A 20,731-nucleotide genomic window follows, 5' to 3' on the forward strand; every position below is an offset into this window, starting at 1 on the left:
GTGGATGGACTTAAAATCTAGGCATGAAAATGTGTAAGGTAACCGTGAACATTGTGTGGCAATTGACAAAGGAACTCCAGAGGGAGGTGCAAGAAATGGTGATAATCAATAAAAAGATGAATGAGTGAGGGTGGTGAGAGTGCAGGGTAAGCCAATAAAAAAGAAAAGAGGGGAAGGGTGGAGAAGGAAGGGAAGGGGGAAGGGGGGGGAAAAGGCAGAGGGTGGGGAAGGAATAGAGGGGAGGATAGCGCAGGAGGGAAGGGGGGACAAGAAGGGGGGTGGGGGGGGGAAGGGAAACCAGGGATAAGGACAGGAAGAGGAAGGAGCAAGGAAAGAAGGGGAGGGGGGAAGGAGCAAGGAAAGAAGGAGGGGGGGAGAGAGAGAGGGGAAGGGAAGGGAGGGTGGGGGAGTGTATGTTGGGAACACAGCAATGGGTAAGGGGGGAGTACCTGTACTGGTAAGTAGCAGGAATAGGGGGTCCCCAGGAAAGGGGACCCAGCCAGAACTGGTGCTGGGACAACATGGTGGTTGAGGGCAGCAAGGCACTGCTTAGTGCATACATAGCACAAACAATTGTACCTGGGACTGGAGATTATAGCCAGGGTAACCTAGATACATAGCGGGAGAAAGAGGGAATAATCCCCTGAATACATGAGCCGCGTTGAGGGCTAACATGTGATGGAAAGATACGCAGGATAGAGAGGGTAGGACTTACTGGGCACTAGGTAAAGTGGCAGCAATCCGGGACACGGCGTCAGTCACACACAGAGCAGACAGTGTCTGCTTAAATATCGCCCGCTTGAGTGACGTCAGTGCACAGCAGCCTTCGACCCAATTTTGTACAGTAGGGGTGTGGTTAAAAGGATACAAAACATTACATCACTTCCTCTATGGTATGAAAACAGTGTTTTGACGTACGATTTTCGTACCCAATTGATGGTACACTTGCATCCTGTATGTGAGCGCCACTTTAGTTTATCGTTTGAAATTCGCATTGTGTATGGCCTGCATAACTTTTAAAACATGACAGAGATCTACTGCTCCCTGTCATCAGGAGCAGTGATCTCTGTTATGTTGTGGTGGGACCATTCTCCCTACAGTGAGAACACATCCCTAGGACACACGTAACCCCTTGATCACCCCCTAGTGTTTAACATCTTCCCTGCCAGTGTCATTTATACAGTAATTAGTGGCTATTTGTAGCTCTGATCGCTGTATAAATAACAATGGTCCCACAATAGTGTCAAAAGTGTCCGATGTGTCCACCATAATGTCGCAGTCCCGATAATAAAAAAAAAAATAAAAAATAAAAAATAAAAAAATCGCAGATTACCGACATTACTAGTTAGAAAAAAATAATAAAAATGCCATAAATCTATCCCCTATTTTGTAGGCGCTATAACTTTGGCGCAAACCAATCAATATACACATATTGCGTTTTTTTTTACCAAAAATATGTAGAATACATATCGGCCTAAACTGAGGATTTTTTTATTATATATTATATATATATATATTATGGGGGGATATTTACTATAGGAAAACATATTGCTTTTTTTAAAATTGTCGCTCTATTTTTGTTTATAGCGCTAAAAATAACAACCGCATAGGTGATCAAATACAACTAAAAGAAAGCTCTATTTCTGACGTCAAAAAGCTCTGGTCAGAAAGGGGGTAAATCCTTTGAGGGCTGAAGTGATTAAAGGTAACCATACTCACTTGGGATCTGTTTGCTTGTAATTAGTGCGTGTGTATAAAATTTCAATGAGTTTGTGGTCTCCTGACAGACCCTTGCATCTTTCATCCAGTGCTGCACTGACGTTTCTGGATTCTAAATCATGTGGAAAGCAAAAGAATTGTCAAATGATCTGCGGGAAAGGGTAGTTGAACTGTATAAAACAGGAAAGGGATATACAAAGATATCCAAGGAATTGAGAATGCCAATCACCAAGTGGAAAATTAGGGGTTTTGTTGAAACCAAACCACGGTCAGGTAGACCAACTAAAATTTCAGCCACAACTGCCAGGAAAATTGTCTGGGATGCAACGAAAACCCCACAAATAACTTCAGGTCAAATACTGGACTCTCTGAAAACATGCAGTGTGGCCGTTTTAAGATGCACAATAAGGAGGCACTCGAAGAAAGATGGGCTGCATGGTCGAGTCGCCAGAAAAAAAAAACATTACGAATGCAAATGCTACAAATGCCACTTACAATATGGCCAAACAGCACAGAGACAAGCCTCAAACATTCTGGCACAAAGTAATTTGGAGTGATGAGACCAAAATTTTGCTTTTTGGCCACAACCATACGCTACATTTGGACAGTGATGAAAGCTACATCATTCCTACTGTGAAACACGAAGGGGGATTGCTGATGTTTTGGGGATGTGCGAGCTACAAAAGATGCAGGAAATTTTGTCAAACTATATGGCAAGATGAATGCAGTATGTTATTAAAAAAAAATTGAGGAACATTTGCACTCAGCCAGGAAGCTGTGCAAATGGTAAGTCACGTGACGAGTGACGCAATGCGTAGGGGAGGAGCCTACAGTGAAGGGACCATCGGATGTCGAATCTATCGAATCCGAGTGAGGAAACCTGTAAACTGAGCGGCGAACTACTTGTCTGAGTTGTAGCGAGGATTCGTGAGTGCACATACCACAGATGTAGTCTTTTGTCCACAATCCATACAACAATATATTGCGCAATGAGGTTTTTTTCTTGTTTTTACTTTTTTTGCACATGATTGTTCCTGAACAATACTGGTGTCTGCCTATCTGACCCTTGCAGCTGGAGCTTTGTGAGTGTAAACCGATCAGAGGGGAGGCATTGTGGATCATTCCATTCAATATCAGGACTTCCTATTACACTTTCACTATTTTGTCTATCTGTACTGGGATCATAATATTGTATTCACATTTGCACTTACTGTACTTTGTACCATACATTAGTTAATATTAGCGCATCATTATTTTTCATTTGTGCATGGGACCAAATAAAAAAATATAGATGGACAGCCGCACTCCATAAAGTCTTAATGGAAAAAGACGTGCTCTTTATTTTAAAAAGGAAAAAATGCACAGCACACAACAGCATACAGTGGGATGAACAGCTGACGCGTTTCGCATTAACAATTAATGCTTAGTCATAGCTACAAATGAGAAAAAAAGATTCTCCAATATATATACATATGGGGGTTGTGCTTCATTAGTCCCGCCCAACATCTGATTGGCTCCAGTGATTAGCTGGACAGAGAAACACATGCGGGGGGGGGGGGGGAAGAAGAAACCCAATATCAAAAAACATGTGTGAACAAATGTGAAACTGAATGAACAACCATAAGACAATATAAAAATAATAATATAATATAAGAATATGTGAAAAATAAACACAGGATCCATGAAAGTGTCGGCAGTCTATTAATAAACCCCAGCGACGAAATTGCACTTCTGGGGAAAAGAGATATGGTTTATCTGGGTGTAATAAACAAAAAGTAAAAAAGTAACAGTAAATGTGCAATGGGTTGTATGTGGACTGTATGGACATGCAGAAACACTTTTTTACTTCTGCCACTGAGAATGTATCTGCTTCCGTTTCCCCTGGCAACCCGACTTCTGGTGAGTGTGAATCTCTCCCTGTTTTATTTCCAGAGGTCTGCGCTTTACAGGACCTAATGGATTTGGCTTCTGAGTCTGATCCTTCTCCCATCGATCCCACTGATCAGGCTAATCATCTACAGCGTTCCCCTGAGACTACCTGTACCTGTACCTATCACCTCTGCTTGATCCAGTTCCTGAGACCCGGCTTGTTCCCGTCTTCTGCCTGCCCTGACCTCGGCTTGCTCTGACCATCCCTCTGCCTGATCCTCGGTACCCCACTGTCCGCCTGTTGCCGACCCGGCTAGACGACTTCCCTACCACCTTGGCCTCTCCTGTGCCAGACCGGCTGGTCCTGCTTCTCTCGGTCTTCTGTGACTATGTGCTGTCTTCTGGGACCCGTTGTTGCCAGACCTTCTGAATACCGCATCTTCCGGCTGTACCTGCTGTTCCTGTGCCGCAGCTTCCTGGCGGCTACCTACCTGCCTGCACCTGTCCTCCAGAGACTTCTTCAGACTCCGCAGAAGCTCCATCCGGCCCCTGCATCAGCGTCATCCCTGGCGCTTGTGCGACTCTGCATTTCCGTTCCCCCTGTCTACTCTACCAGGGGTCCCGGGATCAGAGGAGTAACGGCTGCCACTTCCTGCACGTCGGGCTCATCCTCAAGGTACGTGACAGTACCGGACAGCCATGTCTGAGCCCGCGCAGGGAGTGGATCCTATGCAGGAACTCTGCCGCCACCTTGAAGGACTGACCCAGGCCGTCCGAACCCTGCAAGAGGGCTACACACGTTTGGAGAATCGTGTCCAGGCTTTATACACTCCTTCCACCTCCTCGGCGGCTTCTGGGGCATCCGCTTCTCCATCCGTGATCATGCTACCACCCGAGCCTAAAGTTCCCATGCCTGAGAGGTTCTCAGGAGAACGTAGCAAATTTCGGGCCTTTCACAATGCTTGCAATCTGTACTTTGCTCTCCAACCACGGACCTTTTCCCTAGAAGCTACCAAAGTGGGCTTCGTAATTTCGCTGCTGTCAGGCGAACCGCAAGCTTGGGCTCATCGTCTCATGGAGAACAAGGACGTATCACTGGATAACTTAAATACCTTCTTCCAAGCCATGTCCCTGCTATATGAGGACCCACATCAGACCGCCACCGCAGAAGCCGCCCTACATGCTCTACAACAGGGTCGCAGACCGGCAGAGGACTACGTGTCCGAATTCCGCAAATGGTGTTCAGACACAACTTGGAATGACTCGGCCCTCTGCTACCAATTTCGCCTTGGCCTGTCTGAACCGCTTAAGGACGAGTTGGCCCGGGTAGGGGTCCCAGGGACCTTGGAGGCATTAATTAACTTGACCATTCAGATCGATCGGCGTCTGAGGGAGCGCAGAACTGAAAGGGCCACTACCCCATCTCGTCCGGTCTGGATGATGCCACGAGTACCCTCCGTTCCTCATACAGCTCCACCGGCTCCCTCAGCTTCTTCTGTTCCTGACACCTCAGAGCCTATGCAGCTAGGCCTCCTTCGTCCCTCACTTACGCCCGAGGAACGCCAACGTCGTAGGGTCAACAACCTGTGCCTGTATTGCGGGGAGGCCGGACACTATGTGAGGACCTGTCCCATCAAGCTTCGTAAGTGTCTGTCTATGTCGTCTGTTCATCTACCTGTTCTTCCAAGCAATTCCGCTCATCTGGCTATCCCTATTTTCTTCCAGCTTCCAGGAGGGACTATACAAACCAGCGCCATTATTGATTCAGGGGCCTGCAGCTGCTTTCTGGATCAGTCCTTCACCATCAGACTGATGTCTGATCCCTCTTCGCCCTAGGACTGTTGGACTCTCTGTCTATTTAGCGGATGGCTCAGTATTAAGATCTGGACCAGTCACCCGAGAAACCCAGCCCCTTGCCACCACCATTTCCGATAATCATCATGAACTTTTATGCCTGGATGTGATTGATTCTCCCCTGTTTCCTGTCATACTAGGAGTACCATGGCTTCAAATCCACAATCCACAGATTGACTGGACTACGGGCAAAGTTAACTTCAACTCTACGTTCTGCCGGCAACACTGTCTGCAGTTGCCATCTCCTCCTCTGCCGCTACTCTGCATGGACTCTGACATTGAGACCCGTCAATCTGTTCCAGAGACTTAGCAAGAAGGGGGCCGAGACCCTCCCACCACACAGGGCCTATGATTGCCCCATCGAACTCCTAAGAGGGGCCGAAGTCCCCTTCGGGAGGATCTTCCCCTTGACGGGACTAGAACCTGAGACTTTGAAAACTTATATCGACGATAGTCTGAGGAAGGGGTTCATCCGTCCATCCACATCACCTGCGGGAGCAGGCATTTTTTTTGTCGAAAAGAAAGACCATTCCCTTCGCCCCTGTGTGGACTACAGGGAACTCAATAAAATAACTATCAAAAACCGGTATCCTCTTCCCCTGGTACCCGAACTATTCCAGCGTCTTGGGTCCGCAGTCGTCTTTACCAAATTAGATCTTCGCGGGGCCTACAACCTAGTCCGCATACGCGAGGGGGATGAGTGGAAGACCGCTTTCCGTACCCGTTTCGGGCATTTTGAATACTTGGTCATGCCCTTCGGGCTCTGTAATGCCCCGGCAACATTCCAACACTTCGTGAACGACATTTTTAGAGACTATCTGGATCTTTTTGTTATTGTCTATTTGGATGACATCCTGATCTTCTCCCCTTCCCTGGAGAAACACCGGGTACACGTTAGGAATGTGCTTGAGCGACTTTGAATTCATGGACTGTACGCCAAACCCAATAAATGCGAGTTCGAGCGCTCAAGTATACAGTTCCTGGGACTTATAATCTCGGTAAAAGGCGTTGAGATGGACCCTCAGAAGGTTTCTGCAATTCTTGACTGGCCAGCACCTACAGACCAAAAGGGCGTTCAGCGATTCGTCGGGTTTGCAAATTTTTATAGGAAGTTCATCAAAGCCTTCTCCAACATCATTGCTCCTATAACGGATCTGACTAAACAGTCTGCTTGATTCCGTTGGACACCAGAGGCCCAAACAGCCTTTGAAACTCTGAAAGACTTATTCACTTCGGCATCCATTCTCAGACATCCCGATGCAGGCTTACCATACATTCTCGAGGTGGATGCGTCTGAAACGGCGGTTGGGGCAGTCCTCTCTCAAAGGCAGGGCCCCAAGGCTCTGTTACATCCCGTCGCGTACTTTTCCCGTAAGTTATCTGACGCAGAGAAAAACTATGATGTTGGGGACCGAGAGCTGTTGGCGATAAAAGCCGCTCTGGAGGAGTGGCGGTACCTCCTGGAGGGCGCAGCGCACCCAATTTTGATTTATACGGACCACAAAAATCTTGAGTACTTGAAGGTGGCCAAGAGACTTAAACCACGCCAGGCGGGCACTTTTTTTTACGAGATTTGCATTCCACATCACGTACAGGCCAGGGTCAAAAAATATCAAGCCGGACGCTCTTTCCCGCATGTACGCCAGTTCGGAGTCCCTCAGTCCCTTGGATACTATCCTGTCGTCAGGGAACTTTTTGTTATTGCAAAGGGACTTATTACCCCGAATCAGGCAAGCTTCTGCTGACATTTCTTCTTCATCTAACCTGGACCTACAATCCAGGGACGGGTTGCTATGGCGTCAGGATAAGATCTTCGTGCCTGAGGGGCTACGAATTAATGTTTTGGGCTCTTGTCATGATCACAAGCTGGCGGGACACTTCAGTGTACAAAAGACCTCTGAACTTCTGCAACGCACCTTTTGGTGGCCCCAGCTTTTGAAGGACTGCAAGGACTATGTGGAATCGTGCACCACATGCATTCGAAACAAGGGTAGTAAGCTCAGAGCCTGGGGACTCCTTAAACCTTTACCCGTACCAGAGAGACCATGGAGAACAATCTCCATGGATTTCATTGTGGAACTTCCTCCATCAGAGGGCTTCACCACTATCTTTGTGGTAGTGGACAGGCTGTCAAAGATGGCACACTTCGTTCCCTTGAAAGGCACACCCTCTGCCCCAGAAACAGCTAAAGTTTTTATCAGAGAAATTGTCAGGCTCCACGGCATTCCGGCGGACATCGTGTCCGATCGTGGGGTACAGTTCACCTCGAGGTTCTGGAGGGCACTCTGCAGTAGTCTCGAGATCGGCCTGTCCTTTTCTTCAGCATACCACCCACAGTCAAATGGGCAGACGGAGAGAACGAATCAGACTCTTGAGCAGTACCTCCGCTGCTTCTCCTCCTTTTCTCAAGAGGATTGGGTGTCCCTGCTGCCCCTGGCGGAGTTCGCTTATAATAATTCCATCCACTCTGCCACCAAACAGTCTCCTTTCTACGCCAACTACGGGTTCCACCCACTGTTCCTGACCAATTCTGTTCCAGAAAGTACGGTACCCGCCGTCCAAGAGACCCTGGATTTCTTTAACTCAAATAACAGGATCCTGCAGGAAACAATGACTAAAACACAGGAACGCAATAAGGAGATCTTTGACAAGAGAAGAAGGGGAGAACTCAACCTAGAGCCCAGAACCAAAGTTTACCTGTCCACTGTAAATTTAAGACTTGCATGCCCCACGAAAAAATTAGGCCCTAAGTTCGTGGGCCCCTTTGCTGTTAAGAGGAAGATAAATGAGGTAGCCTACGAACTTGACTTACCTGGGACTTTCCGGATCCATCCGGTCTTCCATGTTGCTTTGCTCAAACCAGATGTTCCTAACCCCTTCCCTGAACGAGATACTGGTCCACCAGAACCAGTATTAGTCAATGGCGAGGAGGAATACGAGGTAGAATCTATCCTGGACTGCAGGAAAAGACGCAACCAAATCCAGTTCCTCGTTAAATGGAGGGGGTATGGGCCAGAGGAAAATTCATGGGAGCCGGAGGACAACATACATGCCGAAAGACTAATACAATCCTTCAAGGACTCTCATCCTCTGGAGATGTCTCGGTTGGGCATCCGGAGGCTGCCCTTTGGAGGGGGGCAATGTCACGATCTATCTCAACCACCAGATGGCGCCAGCGGGGCGTCGGTGCGCACGGGGCACGCGCAATCGCGGGCACCGGTGGTAACGGCGCACGGGCACGCGCAGATTAGGCAAAACGTAGTATTTAATGTGCCCTGAGATCCTGGCCTCTTGACGTCCGGTCTACAGCGTTCCCCTGAGACTACCTGTACCTGTGCCTATCACCTCTGCTTGATCCAGTTCCTGAGACCCGGCTTGTTTTCCGTTGTTCCTGTCTTCTGCCTGCCCTGACCTTGGCTTGCTCCAACCATCCCTCTGCCTGATCCTCGGTACCCCGCTGTCCGCCTGTTGCCGACCCGGCTAGACGACTTCCCTACCACCTTGGCCTCTCCTGTGCCAGACCGGCTGGTCCTGCTTCTCTCGGTCTTCTGGGACTCTGTGCTGTCTTCTGGGACCCGTTGTTGCCAGACCTTCTGAATACCGCATCTTCCGGCTGTACCTGCTGTTCCTGTGCCGCAGCTTCCTGGCGGCTACCTACCTGCCTGCACCTGTCCTCCAGAGACTTCTTCAGACTCCGCAGAAGCTCCATCCGGCCTCTGCATCAGCGTCATCCCTGGCGCTTGTGCGACTCTGCATTTCCGTTCCCCCTGTCTACTCTACCAGGGGTCCCGGGATCAGAGGAGTAACGGCTGCCACTTCCTGCACGTCGGGCTCATCCTCAAGGTACGTGACAGGGGGATAAACGTGCCCATGTATTTCAGGGCCGTATCTGTCCATTTTAAGTTGAAAATACTCCGGAGGTGGGAGAGCTGTGATTGTGGGATGCCCACTCCCATCGCTACGGATTTAGTAACATTTATTTTAAGGTTAGATAACCTTCCGTAGGCATCGAATTCACGCATCAGGTTGGGGAGCGACACGGTGGGGTTGGTGAGGGAGAACAAGAGGTCATCAGCGTACGCCGACACCTTATGTTTTGACTTGCCGACCTTCACGCCGGAAATATCTGGATTCCGTCTAACGTGACACAGAAAGGGTTCCAGGGACAATGCGAAGAGCAGTGGTGACAGCGGGCATATCCCTGTCTGGTTCCATTAGTAATCTGGAACGGTTCGGAAAGTACACCGTTCGCCCTAACTCTTGCCGATGGGGCCCGATAGGCAGCCGAGATCCAGTGCAGCATGCTGTGACCCACACCAATATGGTCCAGAGTCGCAAATATGAATTCCCAGCTCACCCAGTCGAACGCCTTCTCAGCGTCCGTCCCCAGAAACACGCACAGCGTTTTATCGCCATCGACCATGTGGAGTAGGTTCAACACCTTGGTGGTGTTGTCTCTAGCCTCCCTGGTTGGGACAAAGCCCACCTGGTCCCAATGGATTAAGTGTGTCAGGTGCGTTTGGAGTTTGGTGGCGATTATCTTGGTAAAGAGCTTAAGGTCGACGTTTAAAAGGGAAATCGGGCGAAAGGCTTCCGCACTGGGAGGGGTCCTCGTGGAGGTATGAAAAGTTTTCCCCGAACTGAAGCTGTTGAACAGCCTGGCCAGATGTTGGCCCAGGCTAGGCAATAGGGTCCTATAATAGGGGATGGTCAGACCATCCGGACCCGGGGCTTTCCCCGGCTTATCATTGCCAAGTGCCGACTGAATCTCCGGAACCGTGATAGGTTCTTCCAGAACCACTTTGGCTGCAGTGGGGAGGGTGGGCATAATGGAAGAGGTGATGTAGTCAGACGACGCATTTCGGGCGAGCGGCGTCGCAGGTAAGTTATATAAGGAATTGTAAAACGATCCGAACTCCTGGACAATGTGTTGGGGGAGGGATAGCTTTTGTCCCGTACAGGAAGTAATGTGTGGTATGTATGACGCAAGTCTCTGCGCTCGCAGTGTTTGGGCGAGCCACCTCCCACATTTGTTCCCTGACTCGTATACTTTCCTGCGGCATATTCTCAAGGCCGCCTTGGCTTTGGATTGCAATTGCTCCGTCACCTGTGACCGTACCGTGTCTAGTTCAATCCCTAGCTGTCTGGTAGGGGTCAGTTTGTGGGTTGCCTCTAGTGCCTGCAACTTCCGCAAGAGCAGGTTCAGTTGTTCCGTCCTAAGTTTCTTCAGTCTGGAGACGTGCTTAATCAATACCCCCCGAATCACCGCCTTATGTGCCTCCCACACCACTCCGGGGTCACTGTCAGGGAGTGTCATTGGAGGCAAAATAATGCCCTATCTCCCTTATTACATCTGCTAGGACTTCTGGGTCCTGTAGCAGGCTCTCATTCAGTCTCCTGGGTGGTCATGGCGCTGTGCGAATGTCCGAGAGTGCATAACGTAAAGTAATTGGGGCATGGTCCGACCACGTTATGGACCCAATGGTAGTGTCTCTAACTGCTTGCAGGCACCTCTGGGGAATCAGAAAATAATTATTCGCGAGTAGGCCTGATGTGGTTTCGAGAAAAATGTGTAATCCCTCTCACCGGGGTGGAGGAGTCGCCACACATTAATCATCTGTGCAGAATAAAGGGCCGTGCATATCCGTTTGCGCAGGTCTCGCGAAGTCGAGGACGTCCCATTGGAAGTGTCCTCATGTGGTGCAAGAGGAATGTTTAGGTCACCACCCACTATTAATTGCCCTTCCCAAAACCGCAGTATTTGTGTAAGATGCCGCTGTAAGAATGCGTCCTGGCGGTCATTGGGTGCGTAGAGATTAGCAAAGGTCAGCCGCTCGTCCCCAATCCGGCCCTTCAAAAGTAGGCAACGTCACCCAGCGTCAGTCTGTGTCAATATGCGTCCAGGGGACCCTAGCTGAGATAAGAATAGAAACCCCTCTAGATTTCGCTTCCGTATACATGGAATGGTACGCTAGCGGATAGTATCTGTTCTTTAGTAGCGGGAGACTGTTCTCTCTAAAGTGAGTTTCCTGCAGGTATACAATGTCTGCTTTCATGCGTCGCATGTCATGGAGTAACATCCTCCTCTTTTCAGGCGTGTTAAGGCCTTTTGCATTTAATGAGACAACGTTGAGTGTCCATGCTCGCGAGTCTGGGTCAGCAGGGGGAGGGAAAGGGAGGAGGGGGGAGGGAAAGGGAGGAGGGGGGAGGGGAGGAGTAGTCGGGAGGTAGAGTGAAAAAGACAAAATGGTCAGTAGTAGGTGGCCCTGATGGAAAGGAAGATGGAGAGAAGGCCGTCACAAGAGCGTGCGGCACAAGAGAAAACTAAAAGAAGCCAAAAAAGACCAAGGCGCTGACTAGAAGAAGCTCTGGGTACTGAGCGCAGTCCTAAGTGGGTCAGTGGGTAGACCGAGCCCGGGAAGCGAGCCCCCGCCCCCCTCCAACCACCCCCCCAATCAATCAGTGATGTAACTTACATCGGTAGCAAAAGATATATACGCTACATGACCGCTAGGGGACAGGCAGCCATCTAGCAGCAACAATCGACAGTTAACAGTGCAAACAATGAGTCAGGCATCAAAAAGTGCAAATTCAAACAGATATTAGAGCATAATAACATACAGCATGAACACCAACTTTCTCTGGGTCGTAGCACAGCATAAAACAGAAGGAACAAAGGTATACCCATCCCAGACCCAGCTGATCTCCTGAGGGGGGGCTCAGAGCACCCCCGTTCCACCTCACAGTGGGACCCCCTCCCTTCGCCAGTTGAACGGGCAGGCCACTTCTTCCCTCTGTCCGGCGCGTGTCACAACCAGAAGCCCTGCCATGTCCACCCCCCCCGGGAACCCGCACCCCCAGGGCAAATAACTGTGCCCCCCCGGCCGCTCCTCACCCCCGCAACACCTCCCGGCAGAAACCCCAAAACCAAAACCAAGCCCGCCAACCTGTCTCTCCCCGAGGGGGCATCAAGGTGATAGTCCCTTCCGTTACATCTGCAGGCCGCAGCACAGTCGATCAGTTCAGCTTCCCTCTCCAGGCTAGCGATGTGTGTAACGGGTAACACATGAACAGAGCAAAGGGACATCCCCGGGTAACAAAGAAAAAAGAAAACGTCTTGGCCTCCCCGCTCCCAGATTAGCCCACCCAGGAAGTCTTATCGCGGTGGGGCCACCGCTCCCGGCCCAGGGTAAAAAAAAGGGGGAAGGAGCCACAAAGAAATAGTGTTTAGGTTCCAGTGGCAGGCGGGGAGCAGCTTGGCAGCATGGGACAATTGGCAGGGGGCTGCGTCCAAGTGGCGGACGGGGTCCGGTAAACCCGCAGTGGTCAATCTCCCCGCGATTCCGGAGCATGGGGGGACACAGGATGGGGAAGGGGGGCAGCCCCAGACGGCCCAGGCAGTTCTGGATCTCCTCAAAGTGTCTCCGGGATCGGGCACATAACAGGGGGAAGAACAACCACACATAGGGAATATGGGGGATTTAGTCATGAAGCAAGTGGACGGGGGAACTGTCACAGCCATGGATGGATGGCCTGACAGGCCTACTCACGTTGCCCTCCGAGATGCGGTTCTGTGTCTCCGTCTGCCTCTTTGCTGGCGAGGTGGCAGGGGCCCCCGAAAGGTGGACAGGCCCGATTGGCCTGTAGGGCATGGCAAAATCTGCAGCCAATCTGGCACCGGGTCCACCTCAAAGTAGGGGAAAAGGGCCGATAGATCCGCGGCGGTCTGAAGTGTAAAGGCCGTGGTGTCCTTCCGGAAGGTGACTGCAAGTGGGTATCCCCAGCGGTATGTGAAACCCCGTTGCTTTGCGAGGTCGAGTACAGGGCGCAGCATCGCTCTCCACTTCAGCGTGGCCCTAGACAGATCCGGAAGGATTCTCACATTCGTCCACGCTATCTCCACGTCTCCGTGTTCCCAAGCTCGGCGGAGGACACTCTCCTTCTGGAGATACCGGTGGAATCTGACCACCACGTCCCGCGGCCTGCTCGGGTTGGTCGATCGCGGCCCCAGCGCTCTATGGACTGTCTAGCTGAATCACAGCATCCCCGTCCTCCAGCACCACGCGGAAGATCCCCTGGACCGCATCCCCCAGCCCCTCCGTGTCCTCCGGGATTCCCCCGGAGTCGCAGGTTCTGTCTGCGACTCCTGTCCTCAATATCCTCCAGGTGGAGTTGCAGCGTGACGGCCGTGTCCCTGTGCTGGTCCCGGGATTGCTCCAGTGCTGACCCCCTGCCTTTTCAGGGTGGTGAACGACTCCTCACCCGAAGTGATCTTGTCGGTCAGGGTAGAAACCTCGCCCCTCACCTCCTGGATGTCCCGTCTGTGCGTCTCCTCCAGCCGGAGGATCAACGCCTCGATATCCATCCTGGTAGGTAGGGCCTGTAACAAGGCCCAAATGTCCTGGTCTAGCCCAGCGTTGTCGGGTGGCGGAGGGGACAACATCCCAGCAGGTCCCAGGCTCTGTGTGGTAACCTCCGGGCTACCCAATGAGGCATGGGGGGTCAGTAATGAGGGGGACACCGGTCTCCGGTCCTCCTGTGTCAGGACACGTGGGGAGCCTCGTGGCACCGCAACCCTGGCGCCGGGGGAAACCTCCTGCAAGTGCTGGAAGTAGCAGTGTATTTCCCCCCGGTTCTGTCTGGAGGGGGTGCCACGAGTTGCTGCTCTGGTCCTGTGGCGTTTTGCGGATTGCATACCGGTTAAAAAAGTATTATTGCAGGATAATGGAGGACGAGGCCGGGAGCTCTGAAAAAAAGCTGCCTCACTCGGCCATGTCCAGGCCACGCCCCCGCTCAACCACCTTTCACCAATGTGGGCTTGGATGTATTTGGTCCGTAGTCTGTTTTAACCCGTCACACTAGAGGAGGCAGCGCGGACAGTAAACGATGGGCAGTCCTTTTCACTTGTTTGTCCACACGAGCTGTACACATAGAGCTACTTGAAGCCATGTCAACATCAAGCTTTATTCATGCCTTGAGGAGATTTTCAAATTGTGGCCCAGCAAAACTGCTCCGCTCTGACAGAGGAACAAACTTTGTGGGAGCCTGCAAAGAGCTTAACATTTGTGACAGCGAATCACAATTGTAAGACTTTCTCCAAGACAGAGGATGTACATGGGTCTTTAATCCTCCACACTCCTCACACATGGGTGGTGTCTGGGAGAGACTTATAGGTATTGCCAGGCGAATCTTGGACGCTATGTTGCTACAAGTCAAACCTGCCCACTTGACCCATGAGACTTTAAGCACCTTTATGGCTGAGGTTGCAGCTATTATGAATGTCAGGCCTATAGTTCCTGTGTCCTCAGACCCAGATACACCTATGATCCTTACCCCAGCAATGTTGTTGACTCAAAAGGTGAACTCTTTGTCTGCTCCATCTGGAACCATATGTACAACACAAGTTCATGCAAAACAATGGAAGCAAGTACAATGCTTGGCAGACACCTTTTGGAAACGATGGAAGAGAGAGTATCTGTCAAATCAAATCTCAGACTAGCTAGGATTTCATTTTCCTGTTTATGTTTTCTCTGCATAGCAGTAGTTGTTTAGGTACTGACATAATAAATTATGCCAGACAGGGAGTGTTCTGCCCATATTATTTATAGCAAATATGTGCAATGTTAGTTTGACGTTGATGCCATCTAGTGGTCAGAGTTGGTTATGATTTTTGCCAGCGCTTACAGGAAGTTGTATTTTCCTCAGAGAAGCAGTAACCTTTAACCTAGAACTGTATTTCCTCCATTTCATGCCTGCTCCTGGATCTGGGCAGACTCATGCTGAGAGGCTCTCAATACATTCCTGGACTAGTGATGGAATTGTCTGCAAGTACTCTTACTGATGGACTGAGGCTGCTGTGTAATGTTTAATGTACTGACACATATGTTTTGTTTATGCTTATGTTGTAGTTTTACAAAGTTATTCAAAAAAAAGTATACATACAGATCTGATGTCTCACGTTTGACTTCTAAATTATTGTTAAGCTGACTGACTAGTGTTATACAACAGTTCAATAACGCGAAGCTGCATTTTAAACGTTTAGGAAAGTAGCTTTTTTCTTAGGATTAAGATATTTTTTCCTGATTTAGTAAGAGCACAGTGGACAGGAAAAACACACCCTTTGTCCTCTTTAAGGCTGAGTTCACATATATGCGAATCGGATGCATTTTGAACCACTTGTGCTTTTTCTGATCTGATCAGTTTTGCAAAAAATAAAAATCTGTTACGGATTTTAAGGGAAACCCCACACAAAAAAAACAAAAAACAGCCTGGTATGGATTTTTAAGGAAACCCTCACGCCATGATTTTTTTAAATGGCGTGGGGTCCCCCTCAAAATCCATACAAACCCTTTTGAGGGAAACCCCACGCAGACTGGGAAAAGGGGGGGCGAGCAAACGCCCCCCCTCACCCCAAAGCACCTTGTTGGCCAGTGGTTGTTGGGTCTGTGGGCTTATCGAAATCTGGAAGCTTTTTACCCCAGATCCCAACCCCCCCCATGTGAATAAGTAGGTCTTGCTCTCCCCATGTGATACACTGTACCCCTACTCATCCCACAAAAAAAAAGTGTAAAGAAGATATAAACACAGACAGATTTTGACAACTCCTTTTAAAAAACAATAACAATGTCCCCCAGTGTAGATAAATCGGGGGACATTGCCGCCGCCACCACCACCGACCAAAAAAAAAGTACCCCTACTCATTTATATTTGGGGGGGGGCAGGATCTGGGGGCTTATGTTAAAGATTCCGACCCCCACAACCACCGGCTAGGGTTGTTAGGAAGAGGCCCTTGTCCCCATAAGCACCCCTCCATGTTGAGGGCATATGGCCTGGTATGTTCGGGGGGGAGGGTGTTCGCTCACCCCTCCTCTTTCCTGGCCTGCCAGCCTGCATGCTCGGATAAGGGTCTGCTGTTTTTTTTCACGCTTTGTTATTGCCGGCAAAGTTTTTTTTTTTACATTTAGCCGTCAGCGGGGAACCCCACTGACAGCTGAGTCATCATTGTTATGGATGTGCCGGCCCACCTCCTTAACAACTAGCTAATTTTAAAGATGCTGGTGGCTGCTGGCTCCATTAATAAAGCTGAGCTGCTTTGGAAATTTGCAGTGAAAAACAGACACCTTCTCTTTCTGGGTTTCTAAAGTCTCAAATTGCTTTTAACAAATTATCCACATCCAGAAAAAGCTTAGATCTAGAGATTTTAGGGTTCCAATCTTGTGTCCTCTCCTTCCTCAAGGATGTAGTGTCCCAACCGGAACAGAAGCAAATGGCAAAATTGATGACTGGCTTGTGGGTCTAGGATTGGAAACATGGATTGAAATCCTGAAAAGTGGGCTCCTTACGCTGTAATATGACATTCAGGTGTGCTCTGGTTATTACTTAATTTAGTGGTACAATAACATTTATTTTTAGAAGCTGGAGGAGGTATATTCTTAGGCGGAGCATGAGCACGACACTTGATAACACCCCAGTGTACAGGAAAAAAAGAGCCAACCCCGAGTTCCACAAACTAGAAATTGTAGTCTGACTCCATCCCTACTAAAGGTGGCGCCCGACTCTGCTGGATTATGCTACTAAACTGGATGGATCATAGAACTATGATTGCACCACATATGTGAGGTATCACCATGAATGTCAGAGTAATGGTTCTAGCAGCAGACTTCCTGTGTAGCTCTAAACTGGTAACCTGTAAAGGCTTTTAAAATGTTGTCTATGTAGATTTTATTTATTACCATAGTTTTTCGCCATTCCACAGGTTTGTGCAATTTTAAAGCATGATATGTTCAGTATATCTAGTAGCATCATCTAATATTTTACCAAACAATTTGTGTGCACCAAACAGTCAAGAAAGTATATTTTTTCCCCAAAACATTGTATGAAAATGTGCTGTGCAAATATCATGTGACCAGTTATCTATAACTCCAATGGGAGTTTGTCTCTGCTCGACTTCCCACTAAATGTCCTTTCTCCACAGGGTAAAATAAACAAAACATTTAAGGCCTCATGCACACGGGACATTTTTGGATGTTTTTACAGCTGCTGTTTTTGGCTTCAGACATTTTTTTTTCTACAGTCAATAAACTCTCCAGCATGTTATACTATGTGTCCATGCACACATAGACAGTTATAAACTGGTGTTGCCTGGGGCGTTTTTTTTTGGCTGAAAAAAATCCCCCAAAACTAGTGGTTTCTCACTGATTTTTTTCAGCTGTAAAAAATGCTCCAACGTCAAAAAAACGTTGAAAAACTTTTAGAATGTAAAAATAACGTCCAGGGTGCATGAGGCCTAATAGGCACAGGGACACATACTCATAATATCCATAGTTGGCTAAACTGTAACCGGCAATTATCTCACCAACAGAGACCCTGAGCACTACAAAAGCAGCTGAACTTACCCCTGATGAGGCACAAATAAGCAAAATGATTTTACATAATTTGAAAACTATAAAAAAGGTGGACTCACACAGCAAATAGGAGAGTAAAATACCAGGAATGTATCCACCCAGGACAGCCAGGAAGGTTAGGAATCCACAGACCAAGAGACAGAACTAAAAGTGCAAATTAAATTAAGGTTAATATGTTGTATGTGAATACATTTTTATTGCAATTTCTTTACTGTTCAATTTGCCTTCTTTGAATACAGGAATACACCAAAAATGGTTCATCTAAATGAAAATAAAATTTGTCCACCCCTCCACCCCCAAATAAGCATATAACCTGTGCAATCATTTAACGTTCAGCAGGAAATATTACATTTATATATATTATGAACATTGGGCATTGACTTTATTTTTGTTAAAAAGAAGTACAGTCAAAGCTTATTTGGCCATATTTCTCTTCAGGGGTACAGCAGTTTGCTTAGTTTTGAAGATTCAGCCGACTGTGGGCTAAAGACCGCTGTCAGATGACATCACAAGGCTGATCCAGGCTTTGCAAGGATCTGCACAGATGCCTGTGGCTCAGCCTCTTAGCGTGGTGCTGAGAGCCCAAGCCAGCAGCACCCGCCCTTCCCATAGCCTAATGTTCCAGTGAGCACTGGAGGGGCAGGGCAAAAAGCAGTGATCGACAGTCCCTGCTCTTCTAAGTGAAGACCGAGAACTGAGCAATCGGTGGTCATGCGATTGCTCAGCCCTTGGTCTGGCGGGGGGACAGAAGCTGCAATCAAAAAGGTGAGTATATGTATGTTTATTTTACTTCCTCTACTTCTCCTTTTAAATGTTATAGGGGTTAAAGGGCAGTTTTGAACCAACGGGAAGGTTAGAACCCCTGCTGGATTTTATTGCTTTGCGGGGGTCCATTAGAAAAAAAAATTCCCTTACTTTCTGTTCCTTGGGCATTTCTCCAGACATAAAGCAAAAGATAGTAACAGAAAAACAGCTATCAATAAAAAGCTAACAGAGGTTCTAGGGTTTTCACACGCTAAAAAAAAAAAAAAAAAAATCTTCTGTTCTGTGTATATTTTGAGAGATTTCCCCTCTTTCTGTCTTGGGGACAACCTTCTTTCCGGACAGGAAGTGAAGGAATCTCTCCAATAGGACCTTGTACAGCAAGATAACCTAAAAGTGTTCTAATCTTTCCTAACTAGCGATCGTATGTTGTTTTTTTTTGCATAGAGACCTTGAAACCAAAACCATCATCCACAAATGCGGAAACCTTATACATATGATGTGGAAATGCCCAAAATTGCATAGATATTGGGTTAAGATTTTGGACATTATAAACGCAACCTTTGGGACCACTTTGGAACTCGAGGCCAGGGTTTGCCTATTAGGATGCATTGAGGAGAGAATGGGGCAGAGGGATACATTAGAAGCAGTTATAAGATGCCTGTTCCAGGCGAGGAAACTGATAGCACTAAAATGGCAAGCACAAAATCCACCCACAGTAACGGAATGGGTTAATGTGATGAATAACACAATAGGAAAGGAGAGGGGAACATGGATTAGACGTGGAAACCTCAAGAAATTTTGAGTAATATGGGAGCACTGGTTACGTAAAATAGGTCGCTCACTTTAATTTAAGGAAAATTTGTAAAAAACAAATTAAGAAAGAAACATGGATAAAACGTGTATGCACTTTAGAAGTAATATAGGAGGGAGGTGGGGAGGGTCGGGAATGGGATTAATGGATATTTTTTAGTCTATGCAATTAATTTTTTGTATGCACATAAAATGTAAGCACTGTAAAATATGGATATGTAACTTTTTGTATTTGAATGGAAACAATAAAAAAAAGTATTGAAGTTAAAAAACAAAACAAATGCGGCAATGTCAACTTTGTATATTTTGGGAAAGGTGTGAACTGATGACCGCATAGCTGTCTTGCAAACCTGAGGCACAGAAATGAAAGACCCAAGGCATGCTCAGAGCCCCAGCAGAGGGAGCAGTAACAGGAAACAAAGGTTTATAAACAGATGATGGCACTTTCGAATTTCTAGGATCATCTATGACTATGAACAGGGAATCTGTCTCTGAATGGAGGCTGTAGAATTCCAGACAACTAGTACCCACCTTATTTCTATGTAGCATCAAAAATGGTTGTTTACAAAAAAGCCGTCAGCTCACTCTGCTTGCAAAAGTAACGGTCACCAAGATGGCCACCTTTTGTGAAAGAATCAATAGGGGAACTTCTTGAACATTTTTGAATTGAGACTTCTGCAGAGCTGACAACCCAAAATTACAATCCCACAGCATCAGCAGAGGTCTTGTTAGTGGAAAAACTTGTGTAACCATCTGGATGAAAATATGAACAAGGAAATGGGAAGCCAAGGGGCATTGGAAAAGTATGGCTTAGGGGGGAAACCTGACCCTTCACAGTACTCAGTGCCATCTGTCAGTCCACACCCCTTAAAGGAAGGCCAAAGTACAAGCAACTAGGGCTGCAACTAATGATTTTCATAATTGATTAGTTGGCCGATTATTGTATGAATTAATCGATTATTCGCATAAAGACCTTAAGAAAAGTGTGGTGTATAATTTAGTTAACATGTAAAAATAAAAGGCAATTTATTTTTAAATATCTATATGCAGTGGTAAATATAAATAACCAACTATATGGTTCTTGGGAACAAAATCTCTAATCCACGCTGTGAAGAACAGAGAGAAGAGATATACTGTACATACTATTAGAGATTGGATCTGGTAAATATTAGACTCAGATCAAATTTTTTATTTAATCACTTAAGGACCAGAAAGATTTTCCTCCTTAATGACCAGGCTTTTTTTCTGCGATACGGCCCTGCTTCACTTTAACTGACAATTATGCGGTCGCGCGACGTTGTACTCAAACA

At 47.8% G+C, this 20,731-nt stretch overlaps 1 protein-coding gene across 3 annotated transcripts in view; it reads right to left on the reverse strand.

Moving 5' to 3' along the window:
• Positions 1-20,731, reverse strand: part of RETREG3 (reticulophagy regulator family member 3) — a 493,168-nt gene that overhangs the window by 179,074 nt on the left and 293,363 nt on the right. For all 3 annotated transcript variants that reach the window (XM_040331843.1, XM_040331841.1, XM_040331842.1), the window contains one exon: positions 17,906-17,990. In XM_040331843.1, the coding sequence (XP_040187777.1) occupies positions 17,906-17,990 (85 nt within the window). The remainder of the gene's footprint in view (positions 1-17,905; positions 17,991-20,731) is intronic.

The sequence above is a fragment of the Rana temporaria genome, chromosome 12 (genome assembly GCF_905171775.1).
Source record: "Rana temporaria chromosome 12, aRanTem1.1, whole genome shotgun sequence".
In the NCBI taxonomy this organism is placed as follows: Eukaryota; Metazoa; Chordata; class Amphibia; order Anura; family Ranidae; genus Rana; species Rana temporaria.